General features: G+C 45.4%; 1 protein-coding gene across 1 annotated transcript in view; it reads left to right on the top strand.

Moving 5' to 3' along the window:
- Window positions 1-17,347, top strand: part of LOC139533647 (neuronal tyrosine-phosphorylated phosphoinositide-3-kinase adapter 1-like) — a 32,193-nt gene extending 14,846 nt beyond the window's left edge. Inside the window, exons 2-7 of the mRNA XM_071331875.1 lie at window positions 5,839-6,086; window positions 8,793-9,172; window positions 9,299-11,014; window positions 11,211-11,456; window positions 11,864-11,970; window positions 13,538-17,347. Coding sequence (XP_071187976.1) covers window positions 5,899-6,086; window positions 8,793-9,172; window positions 9,299-11,014; window positions 11,211-11,456; window positions 11,864-11,970; window positions 13,538-13,963 — 3,063 coding nt within the window. The 5' untranslated portion in view covers window positions 5,839-5,898 and the 3' untranslated portion in view covers window positions 13,964-17,347. The remainder of the gene's footprint in view (window positions 1-5,838; window positions 6,087-8,792; window positions 9,173-9,298; window positions 11,015-11,210; window positions 11,457-11,863; window positions 11,971-13,537) is intronic.
- The last annotated feature ends 779 nt before the right edge of the window (window positions 17,348-18,126 follow it).

The following is an 18,126-nucleotide window of genomic DNA, read 5'->3' as shown; positions in this document are numbered from 1 at the left end:
CACTCTCTGCACAGCATATGGTATCTATTTGTTACAGATATACCATGACAATTAAGACACGATGTAGGTGTACACAGAAATACTAATTAAGCAGGGTAAAATTGGATCCGTAGCATGTTAACTTTCCCATTCAGATAATAATGAACGACAGCGCTAACATCCCCCTTTGTGAATATTTAGTAGATGGAGAGAGACACATGCAGACAGTGTTGCTAGGAGACCACACACTCAGTGACTGGCGTGAGAGACTGGCTGGTTTCACAGGCAGCCCTCCCCCAATTCTTACAGTCCAGCTTCTTCTCCCTTTTCACTGTTTGTCTATCGTCTCCTCTTTTCTCCCTTTTTTCCATATACGTATCCTCTCTCTCCCTTCCTCCATTTCGATATCTATCTATCTCTCTCCGTCCCCCTCCCCCCTCTCTTTCTCGCTCTTATCCTCCCTCTCCCTCCCTCCTTCCCAGTCCTTCTCTCCCAGACTGATTGGCTGCAGCATGTCGGGCTGCCATGGCGTACAGTCGGGCTTGTTAGAGTGTGGTGAGGGTGACAGTGTGGATGCGTGCGGCGCGGGGTCAAGCCATGACAGCACACAGTGCGGCGCTGTACAGTGTGGCGGTGTGGTGGAGCCCCGTAACAGGCCAGCACTGTGGCGTGACAGACAGCAGCCCCATGGCCCAATAGAGCAGACGGCCTGACTGCCAGGTGCTCTCTCTGCCACCACTGGGAGGCAGGGTAGGAAAGGAGGGAGGGGAGGAGTGGCAGGGGAAGACAGGGAGGGATGAGGGAGGGAGAGAGAGAGAGAGAGGCAGGGCGAGAGGGAGGGAACGAGGGGAGAAGGGGGAGACAGGGATGGGGAGATAGGAAGGAGGGAGACAGGAGGAGTTTATGTAGGGCTCATTGTCTCGGGAGCTCCGTCTCCCACAAACAACCCAGATGGCAGCGAATGCAAAGCGTGGATTCAGAAGTCATCCAAGGTTGAGTTTAAATAGGAGATGTAGAAACAGCCACAGACACAGTCCTTTGACACCACAGATCCTCAATATACTGTAAGCCTGTAAGGTTAGCCACTCCCTTTTTACAACCAGAGATGTTTCTCACAGTAATTATTGTTTGGTTAGTTCAAACTGTGGGCATATCTCATTTTCATATTTTTTCCACATAATTTACTGTATCAGTTCTCCAACTTTTAATCAGTGAGCATTTGAGGTTATAGCTCGAAGGGTTTTGTGTGTGTCCATGTGTCAGTGTGTGTGTCCTTGTGTCAGTGCAGTGTGTGTGTCCATGTGTCAGTGTGTATGTCCATGTGTCAATGTGTGTGTCCATGTGTCAGTGTGTATGTCCTTGTGTCAGTGCAGTGTGTGTGTCCATGTTTCAGTGTGTGTGTCCATGTGTCAATGTGTGTCCATGTGTCAGTGTGTGTGTCCTTGTGTCAGTGCAGTGTGTGTGTCCATGTTTCAGTGTGTGTGTCCATGTGTCAGTGTGTGTTTTGTTTGCTCATGTGCCTGAATGGCTAAATTATCTGCAGCCTTGCATGCAGATCCAGTTATGTGAATCACGCCTCCATCTGCCTCCATCTGCCTCCTAGCTCTAATGAGGTGGATTTGAATGACTTATGACCCTGTAAATGCCTCTTAAACTGATTTAAAAATCCCCAAATTGCTGCTTTAATGTGTCAGTGTGTGGGCTTTGTTTGCATATATACATTGTGGGCTGCATACACAATATAGCCTATATAGTGTGTGTGTGTGTGTGTGTGTGTGTGTGTGTGTGTGTGTGTGTGTGTGTGTGTGTGTGTGTGTGTGTGTGTGTGTGTGTGTGTGTGTGTGTGTGTGTGTGTGTGTGTGTGTGTGTGTGTGTGTGTGTGTGTGTGTGTGTGAGAGAGAGAGCACGTGCGCACAAGTGAGTGTCCGCGCATGTGTGCGCGTGCCGTGTGCTTATACTGTAGCACGTGTAAGAGCTGAATAAGAGTGCATGTGAGTGCTGCTTTTGCCTCCACGTTCATTTAGGCTCTGATAAGAACATGCATGCATGGTGTGTATGGTGTGCTGCTGTATGGTGGAGTAGTGAACCTGATGAACCATCTCCCATGAGGTGTCCTAATCCTCAGCAGCCTGGGTACTTGCACACTTCTCAACAGCTGTAATGCGACAATTGCAGGGCTGCCTGCTCAGCCACCAAATCCTGGAAGCCCAACTCAGTGGCCCTGTTAACAGAAGGCCGACCTACACTTTCTCAGCTCACTAACCTAATTAACACTGAGTCACACAGCACGCCACACCATACTACGCCACACCACGGAGGGTAGCCAGGCCACAGCATGCAGCGGGGCATTGTGGGTAGGGAGGCCAGGGCTCTGGACAACAAGAATAACGGGAGCTATGATGACACACAGGGCCATCTCAGAACCATGATGGGATGACACCGCTCTCTGTATGATCTCTCAAAAAAAATCTAGTTGTTTCAACTTATTATTATTCAGTAACTGGTTCCACAGCCTTTTTTTTGTTTACTCAACTTTTCATTCAAATGTTACCTAAACTTAAAATTTGTAGTTGGTCCAAACTTATCACGGCTCAGGAGACGACCCTGATGCAGACAGTTCGAAGTAACAAAGGTTTATTACAAAAACAGGGGGCAGGCAAACAACAGGTCAAGGGCAGGCAGAGGTCAGTAATCCAGAGCAGAGTCCGAAAGGTACAGATCGGCAGGCATGCTCAGGTAAGGGCAGCTCCAACTTGAGAAAACGTAGGCCAAAATTTTCAGTCAACTTAAAATGATTTGTTTGCGCAACTTATCTCATATGTTCATTCAACTAGAAATGATTATTTCGGCATCTTAACTAAAAAAGTATGTGCAACTGGTTCCACACACAAACAGTGCTTTTAACATACACTGTTTTCAACATACATAATTACATTGTGCATGTTCATTTTTACAGTAGTTATTATTCAACATGCAATCTACCCGGGATTTGAACTCACAACCTTCTGGTTCACGGCATTCCGATCTTCTATTAATCTGACTATTCTCTAATTCTTACAGTCCAGCTTCTTCTCCTTTTTCACTGTTTACCTTTTTCTCCATTTACTTATCCCCTCTCCCTTTCTCTCTATCAATCTGTCCCCACTTCGTTTTTTGTCTATTCATGTTTATCTCTATCCTGCTCTCTTTATCGGCTTCCCTCATCTTTCCCAATACCTCCTCTCCTCTCTCCCTCGATCTCCTGCCTGAGCTGTCTTCCTCCCTCCCTACCCTTTCCCTCCCCTTTCTCTCTCCCTGTCTTTCTATGCATCTCTATCCATCCTACTCTTGAGGACTGTTTATCTCTCTCCCTCTCTCCCATGCCCACTCCTCCCTTTCTCACTCTCTATATCTCTTGCTATCTGTGTCAATTATCAGTTAATGTGACTATTCTCTCCTAATTGATTTGATTTACTTATTTCAGCATTTATGGTTTTCTGTATTAGTTGTGTGATGTTGGTGGGCATATTACTTTGTTTTAACTTGACTCCTTAATCACTATAATAAATCCAATTGTTTTACTTTAGAGTACTTTTAACAAAGCTGAGATTTACTTTGGAGTGCAAGGTGTAAAAGTACGTTTGGAATCAGTCATTGACACAGACATGGTGGCGTAGCAGGAAGAATGATATGCCATGAACCAAGAGTTTGTGAGTTCAAATCCCAGGTGGTGACATGTTGAATAATAATTACTGTATAATGAACATGCACAATGTATTCATGCATGTCAAATATGTAAGTTGAAAGTGTTATATGTCAAAAGCAGTGCATGAGTAGCTAGTTCCACAGCCTCTTTTAGTAAAGATGCCCAAATAATAATTTCTATTTGAATCAACATATGAGACAAGTTGAGCAAACATATCATTTTAAGTTGACTGAATTTTCTCAATATTTTATTTTTTTACAGTGCATACTGTATATATGGCTCTACAATCTTCCATTTACTGTAATCGGATTGAGGTTGAGATTTATATTGGTTATAAGACATTAAATTGGCTATCCCAACCTGTAAAAATATGTAAAGTCCAACATGAACAACAAAGTACAGAGACAGACGTACAATAAGTTACGTATAATCTAATGGAGTAAATGTTGTTTAATTCCCTGTGCCGTTGGAGAAGGGTTGATACAGTTATGTGTGGGTGGATTCCTTGAGTGCTATATTAAATGTGTACTAGTAGACCATTATTGATTTTGTCCACATTGGATGTTGGCATACTTTTGATCCAGTGTTTGTGATCCTTCTCAAACCAAAACCAATAGCAAGGAAAGAGTGTCCCGTGCAGTATAAGTAAAACCACCAAAAGCCCCTGAACTCTCACACTGACAGCTGTGCTTTTCTTAGCCAATCGCAACACTGTGCTTGCATACTCCAATGCACACAACACTGTTGGGCATTCAAATATCTGCCTCGCAACAAGCCTTACTCCTCATGTCATGTGCACGAAGCCTTGTGTGCGCTACATATGACCAACCACATTACTGCCTGGGTAGCAGACGGCTTTAGTCAGGCGACCCCAAGGCCCCCAGCCAGAGAGCAACACAGCAGTTGAGTTACCATGCTTACTCAGATAGTCATAATTGGATAATGAACATATACTGTAAATAGTGTTTTCATGTGATCCACTGTAGGTTGGGCATTGGTGTAAACAACACAGTGGCTGAGTAAACATACAGTACCCTGTGCCTTACTGTCTGGCTTCCTGGGTGCCTGGCACAATGCACAGTTTGTTTTAGCCTGGAGGACAGGATATCCACCATGACACAAGGAGCCTTATTAGCAATGTTTCCTGCATTGTAGCGTCCGTTTGTCTGGATACTTTTCCATGTTTTGGTCAGATATTTTGTCAGACATAGTTTATAATGCTGCATCTCATCTCTGTTTTAACTTTCCCTCCTGATCATAACTCCTACCCTGAATCCCTCCTGGTCTGTTCACCTGTATGGAAGAGAAAGACCCCAACCTGGTCTCGGAGTATTTCATATTATTCTATATGTAAATCTGAGACACTTCATTTAGTATGATATGTGACGTTTCGTAATATATGTATTAATTTGTGGATGACATTTCGTATGACATGTTACGAATTACAACTCATATTATATGTTATAGATTTGCAAAATGTGCAATATGTTAAGAATTTGCAAAATGTACTATATGTTACGAATTTGCAAAAGTATGCTATATTACGAATACTAGCTAGTTGGCTAGGTGGCTAACGTTAGCTAGCTGGCTAACGTTAGCTAGGCTAGGGTTAGGGTTAGGGTTAAGAGTTAGGTTAAAGGGTTAAGGTTAAGGTTAGGGGAAGGGTTAGATAAAAGGGTTAAGGTTAGGGTTAAGGTTAGGTGAAGGGTTAACTAACATGCTAAGTAGTTGCAAAGTACTTAAAAAGTAGTAAGTAGTTGAAAAGTTGCTAAAATGCTAAAGTTGTCTATGATGAGATTCGAACTCATAACTGTTGTGGTTGCTAGACGTTCGCGTTATACGCCTACCCATCCACCACGACCAACCATCCTACTTTAATTTTAAGTAGCCATCTGTCTAATGTAACCATACCAAATGTAACATATCATACTAATTTGAGTGTCCCGGATTTACATTTACTATGTTACGTCTAGTCTATGAGACAAGGCTGAGGAGCCAGGTACTATAATCGTGCTGTGACTGCTACTGCCCTACATACAGCATGTCGACATGAGAGCTGTGTAACTGTGTAGGGGAGCTGTGTAAAAGGAGAACTGGAAGTGACTGTCATGTCAGCTCAACGTGTAGTAGATGACTATTAACAATGCCACTGTCTCCATCTCCTCTGTGTCTAGGTGATTGAAGTGTGGCCTGCAGTGACATTCATCCCCTTCTCCCTATTGGTCTTCTATACCATGAGCTCTGGCTCCGCCCAGGATGTGGCGGTGGAGCATTTCTTGCGTGACATAGAGAGGCGGGGCAAGCGGCTACATTGTGCTGTGATCGGTTGCGAGGAGCAACGTCCCCGTGGCGACATGAACCTGCTGTATCGTAAGAGCCGGCTGGACTGGAGGCACAAGGACCAGGAAGGCAATAAGAAGAGGTGAGGAGGGGTGAACTGATCTCAACTCACAGCAGCATGCTGGACTGGAGTGATGGAATGCGATTATTCAGTTGAGTTGAGTTGTAAATCTCTGAGCTGAAGTGGAAGAGTTTTATCGTTCATATTTTATGTGTAAACATGTCGAAAGGAAGTAGAGAAACAAGAGAAGAGAGGAACAGAAGATCAGAAGGGAGGAGCTTTATTGCCTTCATTATAGGGACAATGTGGCCCATTGGTGCCTATGTAGATTATGGCAAGCGTACACACACTTACACACCCGCAGGCACACACACACACACACACACACACACACACACACACACACACACACACACACACACACACACACACACACACACACACACACACACACACACACACACACACACACACACACACACACACACACACACACACACAGAGCTCTGCTCTTGGCTTTTCTTCACGTAATGCAATGAGACAGAAAACAGTTGCATCTCTGTTCTCCATGATGAACAGGCTCAGTGCTGTTTTCGCTGCCTGCACTAGCTTCCCCCCTCTCAATAGGAAGGTGTACAATGACATTGTCTCCCTGCTGGTTCACTGCTTCATAAGGGATGATGGCAGAGTTAAGGCACATCAGTAGGATAAGACTACTCATTGTGACCTATAAACAAGGCATGCATTTAGATGTGTGTAGTTTGTTACGTTTTATCGCTCTTGCTTCCTCTACCTCAAACAAACATGGCAACCTGCACTCAGGGATCATTCACAGGCAATAACCTCCTAAATGAGGCCTTTGATTGCATGCTCGGAAGCAAAACATCTCTTCCTCCTCTCCTCACACACGAAGAGACCCAGTTTACCGCTCCCTCCCTCTCTCTCTCTCTCTCTCTCTCTCTCTCTCTCTCTCTCTCTCTCTCTCTCTCTCTCTCTCTCTCTCTCTCTCTCTCTCTCTCTCTGTCTCTCTTTCTAATACACACACACACACACCAGACACACACATATGTGTGCACCCACGCACTCAGTTCCCACTCTTTCCCAGCAGGGAAACAGAAGGTGGTCGTAGCCTCCAGCGCCATTCCTCCGGTCCTGCTAGGAACGTCAGATCTGACCCATTCGTCCCCTTGTTCCTTCCTCACCATGGCTACCTCTCCCCTCCTTTCCTCTCGGAAGGGTCTTGGAATCGGAGAGACAGGTCGAAATGGTGATGATCCATAGTTGACACACTAAGTAGAGGCTTTTTATATACTGTGCTATACAGCCAATATATCCCTTCTAGGCAGTTATAGTGAAGAACGGTTTCATTTCAGGTCTTTTCATGGTAATTGCTGTGCACAGTGTTTTTCTACTGACTTCAGCCACTGTTGTTATGGCTGAGTCACCTCTATAAAGGTTCATTTACAGAGCTATACCGTATATTCTATTTGTAATAACTCCAGATTTGGACCATGTCAGCTGCAACTCCCCGTCCCATTTAATTGTCCGTTAAGGTACACTGTTGTATGGATTCTGCTCAAATGTAATCAATCATTAGCTTGATTGGTGATATATTGATTTTGGTTTCTCCTATTAGGAAACCAAAGATGTTCGGAATCTGTGGCATTCCTGCATGATGGTAGTTTGGATGAGGTCATGATGACCTTCAAAAGATCTTCAGGGATTATCCATTTGAAGTTTTTGGCTTTAGAAAGCAATTAAGAATTTAGTTGTCTGTTTAATCAAAGGAACAGTACAGTAGTTCATACATTAAATTCCGATGTATTTACTTTTCATCAAGTAAACTCCAGTTGAGATTTTTATGCTGCACTGCCACACCTTTCCTCAGGCACTAAACGCCCCTCACACATTATATGTTTTAAGGGTGCTTTTTCCTTTGTGCGCTTGTTTGTAGTATGTTTAGTACTTTGGCAAGTAATACCATGTGCATTTTCTCAGGTTTCGAGACAAACCACTAAACAAATAAACAGGCAAACCAGTTGCCATGGAAACAGATACAATACTTGGCAGAGGTCATGGTGAGTGTAGTAAAGGGACAATGAAATAAAACAGATAAAGAATTAGTTAGAGAAACTCGGTGACGTACACACAGGAGGATTATAGTCAGAAAGGAGCAGCTAGATTTGGGAGGGCTGGGTTTTAGGGGAAGCAATTTCCTAATTAAATGTGTTTGTGATCTAAGGGAGCAGATGTGGAGGGATAGAAATGGAAGGATAGAAGAGTTCTGAAGAGGGAGGGCTCCCCCCCCCCCCCATGCAGATACCGGCATGCACAGCTGCTGCACTGCCTCGCCCAATCTCTCATCACTCACTCTCTAACGGGAAACTACGCTCCCCGTGCCATCCATGCATGAGGAGCAGTGTGTGTGTGTGTGTGTGTGTGTGTGTGTGTGTGTGTGTGTGTGTGTGTGTGTGTGTGTGTGTGTGTGTGTGTGTGTGTGTGTGTGTGTGTGTGTGTGTGTGTGTGTGTGTGTGTGTGTGTGTGTGTGTGTGTGTGTGTGTGTGCGTGTGTGTTAGTGAGAGAGAGAGGCAGAGGAGTAGAGGGAGCCGTAGGACTGCAGATTTAATTGAATGTAAGCTATGTAGAGACCATTTTTTTAACAGAAAAAGAAAAAAGGAGAGAGGCAGAAAAGGGGAAGGCAACACAATGGGAAAATAAATGAACGTCCTTCAATAAGACGTGATTAACTGCTGAATGAGGGAATGTTGTTCTTCCTGTGTTGTTCAGCTCCAGCCAGAAGGACCCCTCCTCAGCCACGGTGGGCAAGGTCCGTGACTTGGCATCCTTCCGGCGCCACTTCCGCATGGGCTTCATGACCATGCCTGCCTCCCAGGACCTGTCCCCTCACTCCTGTGCCTCCGCCATGGCTCCCCGCTCCCAGTCCTGCCACGCCGTGGGCGCTGGAGACACAGGTCTGGAGAATGGGGAAGATTACTCTGACACCCAGTCACAGCACGGCGGGCGCTGCCCCCCTGCTAAACCCAAACGCCATCCCAGCACCCGTCTCAGCTCCTCCTCGGACCCCAGAGCACCTCACGCCCCACCGGACGCCCCTCCGCCACCCCCGCCCACTCACCCGCAGGCCAAACACTCAGAGAAGAAGAACGGTAGGCTATGGAAACAGTAATGAGGGCAGTGAAGTGGGGAAATGTGAAAATGTGTGTTAATATTATTTTCCCTGTTGTAATTATTGAATTATCTCTCATTCATTGCTCTCTCCCTTTCCCCTGCAGCCATGAAGAAGTCTGACTCAGGGGACATGTCCAAAAAGGTGCCGCCTTTGAAGCCCAAACGAAGCCCCAGTACTCAGCTCTCGTTTGAGCCCCCAACTCCCTGTGTGCCCCCTCTTGCCACACCCATCCAGGGGGGTGAGGGTCAGCCTCAGGGGGACGATGAGCCCGTCTACATAGAGATGGTGGGCCAAGTGTTCACCAGGGAGAGCCAGACTGCCACCCCTCACCCTGTCACGCCCGTAGCCACCACGCCTGATTCAGACTCAGACCAGAGCGAGGCCATCTATGAGGAGATGAAGTACCCACTGCCAGAGGACAGAGAGGGACACAAACGCCTCCCTCTCAAACACGAGAGACTCAAATCCTCCAAACACCACCACTCCTCCTCTGGCACGTCCGCCCATCTACCTCGCCCCTCCTCCTCCCCCTCCTGCTCCAAACCTAAAGCCACAGTGTCCATCTCCCACTCCTCGCCCCTCCCCTCCTCCACCTCCTCCACCCCTGTCCCCCAGCCCCTCTCCTCCAGCCCGCACCCCCCACGAGCCCCTACGCCCTACCTTCTCCAGGGGAACAAATCAGAGACAGAGTCCAACAGTAAGATCCCAGCCCCCTTCCCCAACCTGCTGCAGCACCGACCCCCGCTGCTCGCCTTCCCCCAGCCTGCTGCTGCCTCCAGTGGGGTCGGGGTCCAACACAAGGCTGCTTCTGCCAAACTGGGGACCATCAACATTCAGACCTCCTCCAGTATGACAGCTCCGTCTAGCGCCTCCTCCTCCTCCACCACCCCCTCCTCTAACCTCCCTGTTCCCCTGTCAGGCTCTAAGGAGTCTAAGGACAGAGACAGAGACAGCCAGCTCGGCCCTGCACCAGGGCTAAGGGCCAGGAGCCACTCCACACCCCTGCCCCCTTCTTCTAAGTCCACCTCCCCCTATTCCCACCACCACCACCATCCCCACCCTCACCACCGCCCCTCACACTACCACCACTACCGCAAACCAGAAAGAGGAGACTCGCCCAACCCCAACACCAACAACAAGAATGGCTCGGAGACCTTCTCCAAGTCCATTGCCCAGACCCAGACCCAGTGCTCGGGCAAGGAGGGCAAGTCTGTGAGCTTCTGCTTGAAGTTAGACAAAGCAGAGAGGGACAGGGACAGAGAGAGGGATAAGGACAGAGAGAGGGACAGAGATGGTCACAGGGACAGTCACAGAGACAGAGACAGGGACAGTGACAGAGAGCGACACAGGGAGAGAGACAGAGAAGCAGGGTTCCACTTTACCTCCTCTCAGGCTGAGAACACCACCAACAACCTTTCATCCCAGACCAGTGCCAGTTCAGCCACAACCTCGTCCTCCTCCTCTTCCTCCCACTCTCGCCCTCACTCTCGCTCCCAACTCCACCGCTACCACACCCCCCACGGCCTACCCGCCTACAAGCCCCCCTCCTCAGACAGCCCCCTGCTCTGGACCTACCCCTCGGTGGGCTTCCGGAGACCCCCGGCGTACGACAGCCTGCGAGGAGGGTCTCATCTGCCCTCCTTACACCTCCAGGGTCACGGTGATGTGTCCTCCAAAAGCAGCACGGTGCCTGGGCCCGTCCAGGGGAAGGCTGGGTTCATGCCCTGGGACAACAGTGGCTTTGGAGATGACGGATCTTACTTGCCCATGCAGAGGAAACTGTCCTTCAGCCAAGGCAGCAGAGAGACAGAGAGAGAGAGTAAGTTAACATGTGCTGGACGGCATCATGGGTTTGAATTGAGTATTGAAATGTATCAGAAGTTCCTCAGATCCCTGGGGAAGGGATAATCAGACTATTAGACTGAGCTAAGTGACATCTGTCACTACACTATACTTTGTCAATAGACGATTATTCCATGTTTACTCAACAATTCCCTCTGACATTCCCCTCTCAGAGGATGAAGGGCGGGCGTGGAATGGCAGTGCCGATGCCCTATTGAGGATAGACAAGGAGGACCTGGGCCCTGGACGTCGAGGAGGAGGAGGCCACTCTGGGATCCCAGTACGCTTCACTGGAGGGAGGGGGCTGGGCCACAGTGAGTCCCTGGCCGGGATGGAGGGGGGGTCCTTGGGGTTCCGAGCCCTGCCTAGAGGGGGTCTCCCCCTCCCCTGCCAAACCTTTCCAGCCTGCCGCAATGGAGGTAAGCACTAAGACACCCAGCACAGACTCCTTCACCCAGAATATTTTCAAGGAAAGGGGTATGTCTAGGATTTCACTAGCACACAAAAATCGCTTTAGAAAAGAGACGACATCAGCAGGTTTATCTGAAGATCCTATTACGTGCATTTCTTAAATCCACAGTCACATCATCATGGTGTTATGGGTTAAGATCATCAGTGGCAGCATATGTAGTACCAGAGCTATATATACACACACACAGTCAGTCACATCATACCTCCCCCCACATGTATGCATAGTTGCACGTAGATACATGAAATAATGCAATCCATTTTATACGCACAGCCATTCTCCCTGACAACATGAACAGCACAGTTGATTTGTGGTTATAGACAGCTATATGAACAGTGCTGGTTCTTTCTGTTCCAGAACTGGGTCGATTGAGCCGCTCATCATCCACCTCTGGGGTGAGACAGGTGGGTGGAAGCGACGTTCAGCGGCAGAGCAGCCTGCCCCATCGAGAGGTACTGAATCAGGTGAATAATACCTATTATTATAATGACGATGATTATTATAATGACGATGAGCTTTGGTATTACTGTGATTACTGTCATTTGTACAAGTAGTAGTATTGGAATTATTCTGAAGAATATGGCCATTCTTATTATTCCCTGTGCTGATAGCAACAACCCTCCTCCTGAGCTATTTATAGTGTGGAGATATGTTCAGTGAGCAGAATAAGGTTGCGCCTTAAAGAATAAGTCCAGGGGAGAGCGATGCTCTAATTGACGTATGCAGAGATGCGTGGATGTAAGAAGTATGCTTCTCTACAGTGTTTTGGGGCAGTGAGACACTGTCCAATAGCGTTGCATTTTGCCCAGTCACTTGGCTGCATCTCAAATGCTGACGCAGTTCGAGTGTGCTGTGCTGCAGAGACTGTTCGCGTGTGCTGCGTAACCCTCCCTTGCACGCCACGGGAGCTACAGGCTCGAATATGGTGTCACACTGCCGCCTGGTGGCAGACTTGGGTGCAACACGTTCTTATGGCTGTTGTGGTTGCTGGGTTTGGTCTTCAGTGCTACAACAGAGATGCAGTGTTTACAGCAGGGATGGGCAACTTTGATGGTGTTGGAGGCCACAAAAAAATCTGAACTCATCATGAGCCGCAGTGGCTCACGGGTCTACATACCCACATCCATGCCCACATATGCAGTCTACTGATTTGTGCAATCAGTCCATTTGTGCAGTTAAACTACTTGACTCTCTTAACTAAATGCTTTATACCATTAGCCAAGGCCAGCCCTAGCGTTTTGGGGCCCCTAGAAGATATTTGGTTGGGGGCAAAACCACCTTGAGGGCAAAACACTTTACTAGCCCCGTCGTGACGTCGGAGAGAAAACATTTTATTTGCAATTCTACACATTTTGCCATGGGGCGGAGACAATATATGTACATTTTCTAACACATTTCATGCAATTGTACTCATTTTGACATAACTTATGCCATGTTAATATGATATCTGAGTGAGAGTGACTAACAAAATCAATGGGGCACATGCCCTGCGTGCCAGATTGGTATTTGGCCATGATTACTACAAGTTTAGATAGCTGGCTAGACTTAACCTTTTACTGCAGTGGGCTTAATCAGGGTCACACAGTCTTTCTTGATAGTCTTAAACAAATCTACTTTGAAACAAAAGTATACACCTCACACACATTGTTATGGGCTTAAGAAAATACATGTCAGATATAGAGTTGAAAGTATAACATTATGAGTTTGCATCCCAATATTACTCTTTATATACATCACAGAAGACTGAAATATAACAAAACCGTTTGACATAGAAACACCAGATTTTCAGTGTTTTTTAATTTTTATTAACATTCCACCCATGATGCCACTAGAGGGAGATTTGGTTAATTGACCTCACCAATCAAACAAATTGTTAGCTGACATGGCTAATTGAGTGACTGTCAGTGACTGACATAACATGTAACAAACTGTGACAAACTGTATTCATGCATACCCCACATAAGATTTTAGGTCAAAAAATATTTCTTTAACTCCTCTCCTTCCACCTTCCCTGCCTCTCTCTCTGTCCAGTTGCATGGGCTGTCCCAATCCTCCCAAACGCCCTGCAGTCCTATCCTGTCCAGACAGCAGCAGCAGCTCCAGCTCCACCAGCAGCAGCTGCAGTTACAGCAACAGCTCCAGCAGCTGCAGCAGCAGCACCACCTCCAGCTGCAGTTCCAACACCTGGCCCAGCTGGCCCAGGGACAGCCTCCCACCACCGGGGGCGCTGCCACGTCCGCAGCCCAAACCCAGAGGGATGGCAAGCTGCTGGAGGTCATTGAGAGGAAGCGCTGCCTATGCAAAGAGATCAAGGCCCACCGCCGCCCAGAAAATAACCTATGTAAGCAGGACAGCATGCCCATCCTGCCCAGCTGGAGACGGACCCCTGAGCCCCGGAAGACGGGCACGCCCCCCTGTCAGAGGCCCCAGGCCGTGGTGTGGGACACAGCCATCTGAGGGGGGGGGTGGGGGGGGGTTGTTGGGGCAGCGGAGGTACAGTAGAAAAACAGGGGCAAGTAAATAAGTACTATTGTGGTGAGAATCAAGAAGTTTACACGTGGAGAGAGATGGTGACAATCCCTCTCTACAAAGGGAAAGAGGATGAGGACTATTTCCTTTCTTAGGAGTGACAGTGTGATTACCGCCGACCTCCACAGAAGAGTGAGAATATACATGAGAGTAAGATGAGAGTTTTGTGCTCTCACACAGTAAAATAAACTTTATTTGGAGCTGATACAAGGTCTACAAGGTTAATGAGATGTTTTGAAGTGTGTGGGCCAGAGAGATAATGAACTGAAACATAAATCGTTATTTTGCCAAGAGTGATCAACTCTACTTTGTAGAGATATAAAAAGATTGGGAAGATTCAGTTGAGGGATATACCAATCCAATTTGAAACCAAGAAGAGACATACGTACAATCTTTCAGTACAGTGTGATTTCTTACACTTTAGTTTTACAAGCCCTTGTACAAGCCCTTCCTTGACTCTTTATTAATTTCTTAAACGCCAGTCAACTCAGACTTTGTTGAGGCAAAAAAAGGGGAGAATTTAACCTATAAGAGCAATGCTGGTTTAACTAATTAGGCCTAATTTCCCCTAACTTAACTGCAGCTTACATTAATTTTCTCTCCCGCCACTGTCACAAATGGCTATTGGTAGGGAGAGTTTGAATGAGACTTCAGGTTGATCCTCAGCAAGACACATCTTATACAAACTTATGTTGAAGCACACAGACACAGACACAGACACTTTACACACACACTTTACACACACTTTACACACACTTTACACACACTTTACACACACACACACACACACACACACACACACACACACACACACACACACACACACACACACACACACACACACACACACACACACACACACACACACACACACACACACACACACACACACACACTTGCAGTTGAAGTCGGAAGTTTACATACACTTAGGTTGGAATCATTAAAACTTGTTTTTCAACCACTCTTTCAACCACCCAACTTATTGTGGGAAGCTTGTGGAAGGCTACCTGAAACGTTTGACCCAAATTAAACAATTTAAAGGCAATGCTACCAAATATTAATTGAGTGTATGTAAACTTCTGACCCACTGGGAATGTGATGAAAGAAATAAAAGCTGAAATAAATCATTCTCTCTACTATTATTCTGACATTTCACATTCTTAAAATAAAGTAGTGATCCTAACTGACCTAAGACAGGGAATTTTTACTAGGATTAAATGTCAGGAATTGTGAAAAACAGAGTATTTGGCCAAGGTGTATGTAAACTTCCGACTTCAACTGTATAATCTCTAGCCTTTGATAAAAATGAGAAAGGATTCTTATTATTAAAGAAACATTGAAACATGTTGAATGCATATGAGATGGTTTGGTTTACCTTGTGGTCTGGGTATCAGTAGATTGTTATTGTGGAGATGAAGTGGATGAAAATACTACCTAACTGTTTGCATTTTTGTAATGTAAATATACAGACTTTCTCAGCATTCCTGCAATTTTACAGCAATATGTTCCCAATGTGGGCGTAACATTAATATTAAAACATGTCAGCCGGCCAAAACATATCTCGGACATGAACTCAAAGTCATAGTTAACATGTCATATCATGCATGTCATTGAACAGACATAAAGTACTGTATAAAACCATATCAATGAATCGACTACAAGTTATCGTGTGGAGATGGTCATGTGAGATTGTCCGATTTTCACATAGATCTTGAAGATGCCATTATATCACTACATACACCATGAAAAGTCCTGCTGAAATGTTATGTTGTGGTTGTGTAAAAAAGATGAATGTGTTGCTGGGGAAATCTTTTCAAAAAGTTAATATAATGGCAGATGGCACATACTGTACACTCAAACATAGTAGGCATGCTGAGGGTTTAATATTTTGTTATTAATAACAAAAGTAGTGCACTGGGCCTTTACTAGACTTGTATTAGTCAACTGATAAAGCTGTCTGTAGCGCGGGCTAAAGAATCTGCACTCAAATCATACTGTACACTCAAATGAAATACAAACGGATAATTGTACAAAAAAACATCACTGGTCGAAAAAACCACCACCGGTCATGCGGACTCACAGTAACTTATTGATGAGTGTCCCATCCCACAAAACAATATTTTCAACACAGATAGTAGGAGATGCTGCAGTTGATAAGGTAGTGCAACATCATCACACACACACCTCAAATAGAATGCTGGAAGAACCTGCCCAAAAACACAGAAAACCCCTATATAATATGTAAATAGATATGTACAGCTGTATTAATAATGTAGCAATTATTTCCACTTTCATACTTGTAATCAATAAATATAATGTAGCATATAATGTATAAATGTATTTGGTCATATATTTTGTTTTTTACTTTTTTTTAATTGGGTACTTTATCTGTTGCAACTGGTCCACACAGACGTTACTGTACGGTTTTACCAATACATGACAAGCCCTCAAGACAAAGGCAGTCTCACAATTGTTGTATCATATTTATGCAAGATTCCCTTTAAGCAGTACATACAGTTGTTGTATTTATGCCCTTTTCTACATACATTGAATTTATGTACAGGTTTGAACAACTCAGTTTGACCATTGTTTGGACATTTTCTGAAATACTTTGCTGCTATCTCAAACTACTACTAGCTACTGTTGTTGTTTATTGAATTATAATGGCATTTGTGACCATATCTAACATTACTACTCTTGTGCTTATTGTTACATACTTTTAATTGATTTACTGAAAACCATGTGAGATGAAGTTTGTACTGTAAAGAGTCAGTCTCTCTGTACTTGTATTCTGGCACTTGAATGTCTCCTGGTTGAAGTTGTTGTTTCACTGGTTAGCACCAACCTGTACAGTTCCAGGGCCACCCCGTGACATCGCACCAATGTTACCAAGATACTGCTTCACTTTCTGCTACTCAAGGTTATTATCACCCATTTGACTATAATTTCAACTAAACAAACAGAGATGAGGACCATGTTGAGGGAGAGAGGGGAAGTGCAATGCATTCCTTACATTGAAAACATGTCAGAGTTTGGATTCTATCCCAAACCCATTGATAAGTGTGCCCAATTGTATTTCAGATATACCAAGTAGTCATCTTTTTAAACATTTATTACAACAATTGATAACTTAGGCATCATTGACAAACTAGTTTACAGAAGCTGTCAGCTTTGCGTGTCGCCTAAAACAGTGGCCATTATATGAGTGCCATACTATATTGATATGGTAAGATACGGTGTAACTTGGAAATCACTGTAGTGCTATATTCACATTGATATTGTCATTAAATCAGTTTTATATAATGACCAGGATTTTTGCATGTCTTTATGTTTCATTTCATGACAAACAGAAGCGTACAAATATGATCTATTTGCTTTATCTCTTCACATCTCTTATGTATCATGTTCAATATCATTGGTAAGATAAGTAGTGGTGAATGTAGAACATTGTCTCTGGTTAAAACCATTGCAGACAGACAGAATGGACTCTAACAGGATTCTGCTGCAGGCTATGAACCCAGTGACACGACCCAGACACAGACGTGTTGTAATGTCTTAGATCTCTAAGTGAGGGCACCATTCACATCCACTGTACCAGTTACTATTCTCTCTCTGAGATTCATGTACCTATCAATTCAGTATATGTACACACACACACACACACACACACACACACACACACACACACACACACACACACACACACACACACACACACACACACACACACACACACACACACACACACACACACACACACACACACACACACACACACACAGAGAGAGAGATGTGAATGAATGCCGGTGGCAGAGCAGGCCACATTCTATGGCACCAGAAGTGTTGCAGAGTAATCCATCAGCCTTTAGACTTGACCTCTGCACTGCTATGAGACTGACTGGCAGACCAGACGCCCCTGCAACACAATGCATTAATTTAGCTAAGGCAACTCCCTCGAAAATAAGCAGTGAGCTACATTCCCTATATCATAGACATCAGTTGCCAGTTGCGTGCAAATAAGCATCATATTGATATTGTGTGAGGCAGCACCATATGGTCCTCCCTCCTCCTTCCCTCATGACAGCCGGGTT

Source organism: Salvelinus alpinus, chromosome 1 (genome assembly GCF_045679555.1).
Source record: "Salvelinus alpinus chromosome 1, SLU_Salpinus.1, whole genome shotgun sequence".
In the NCBI taxonomy this organism is placed as follows: domain Eukaryota; kingdom Metazoa; phylum Chordata; class Actinopteri; order Salmoniformes; family Salmonidae; genus Salvelinus; species Salvelinus alpinus.
The sequence above is the reverse complement of the archived record's forward strand: the minus strand, read 5'-3'. Positions and strand labels throughout refer to the sequence as shown.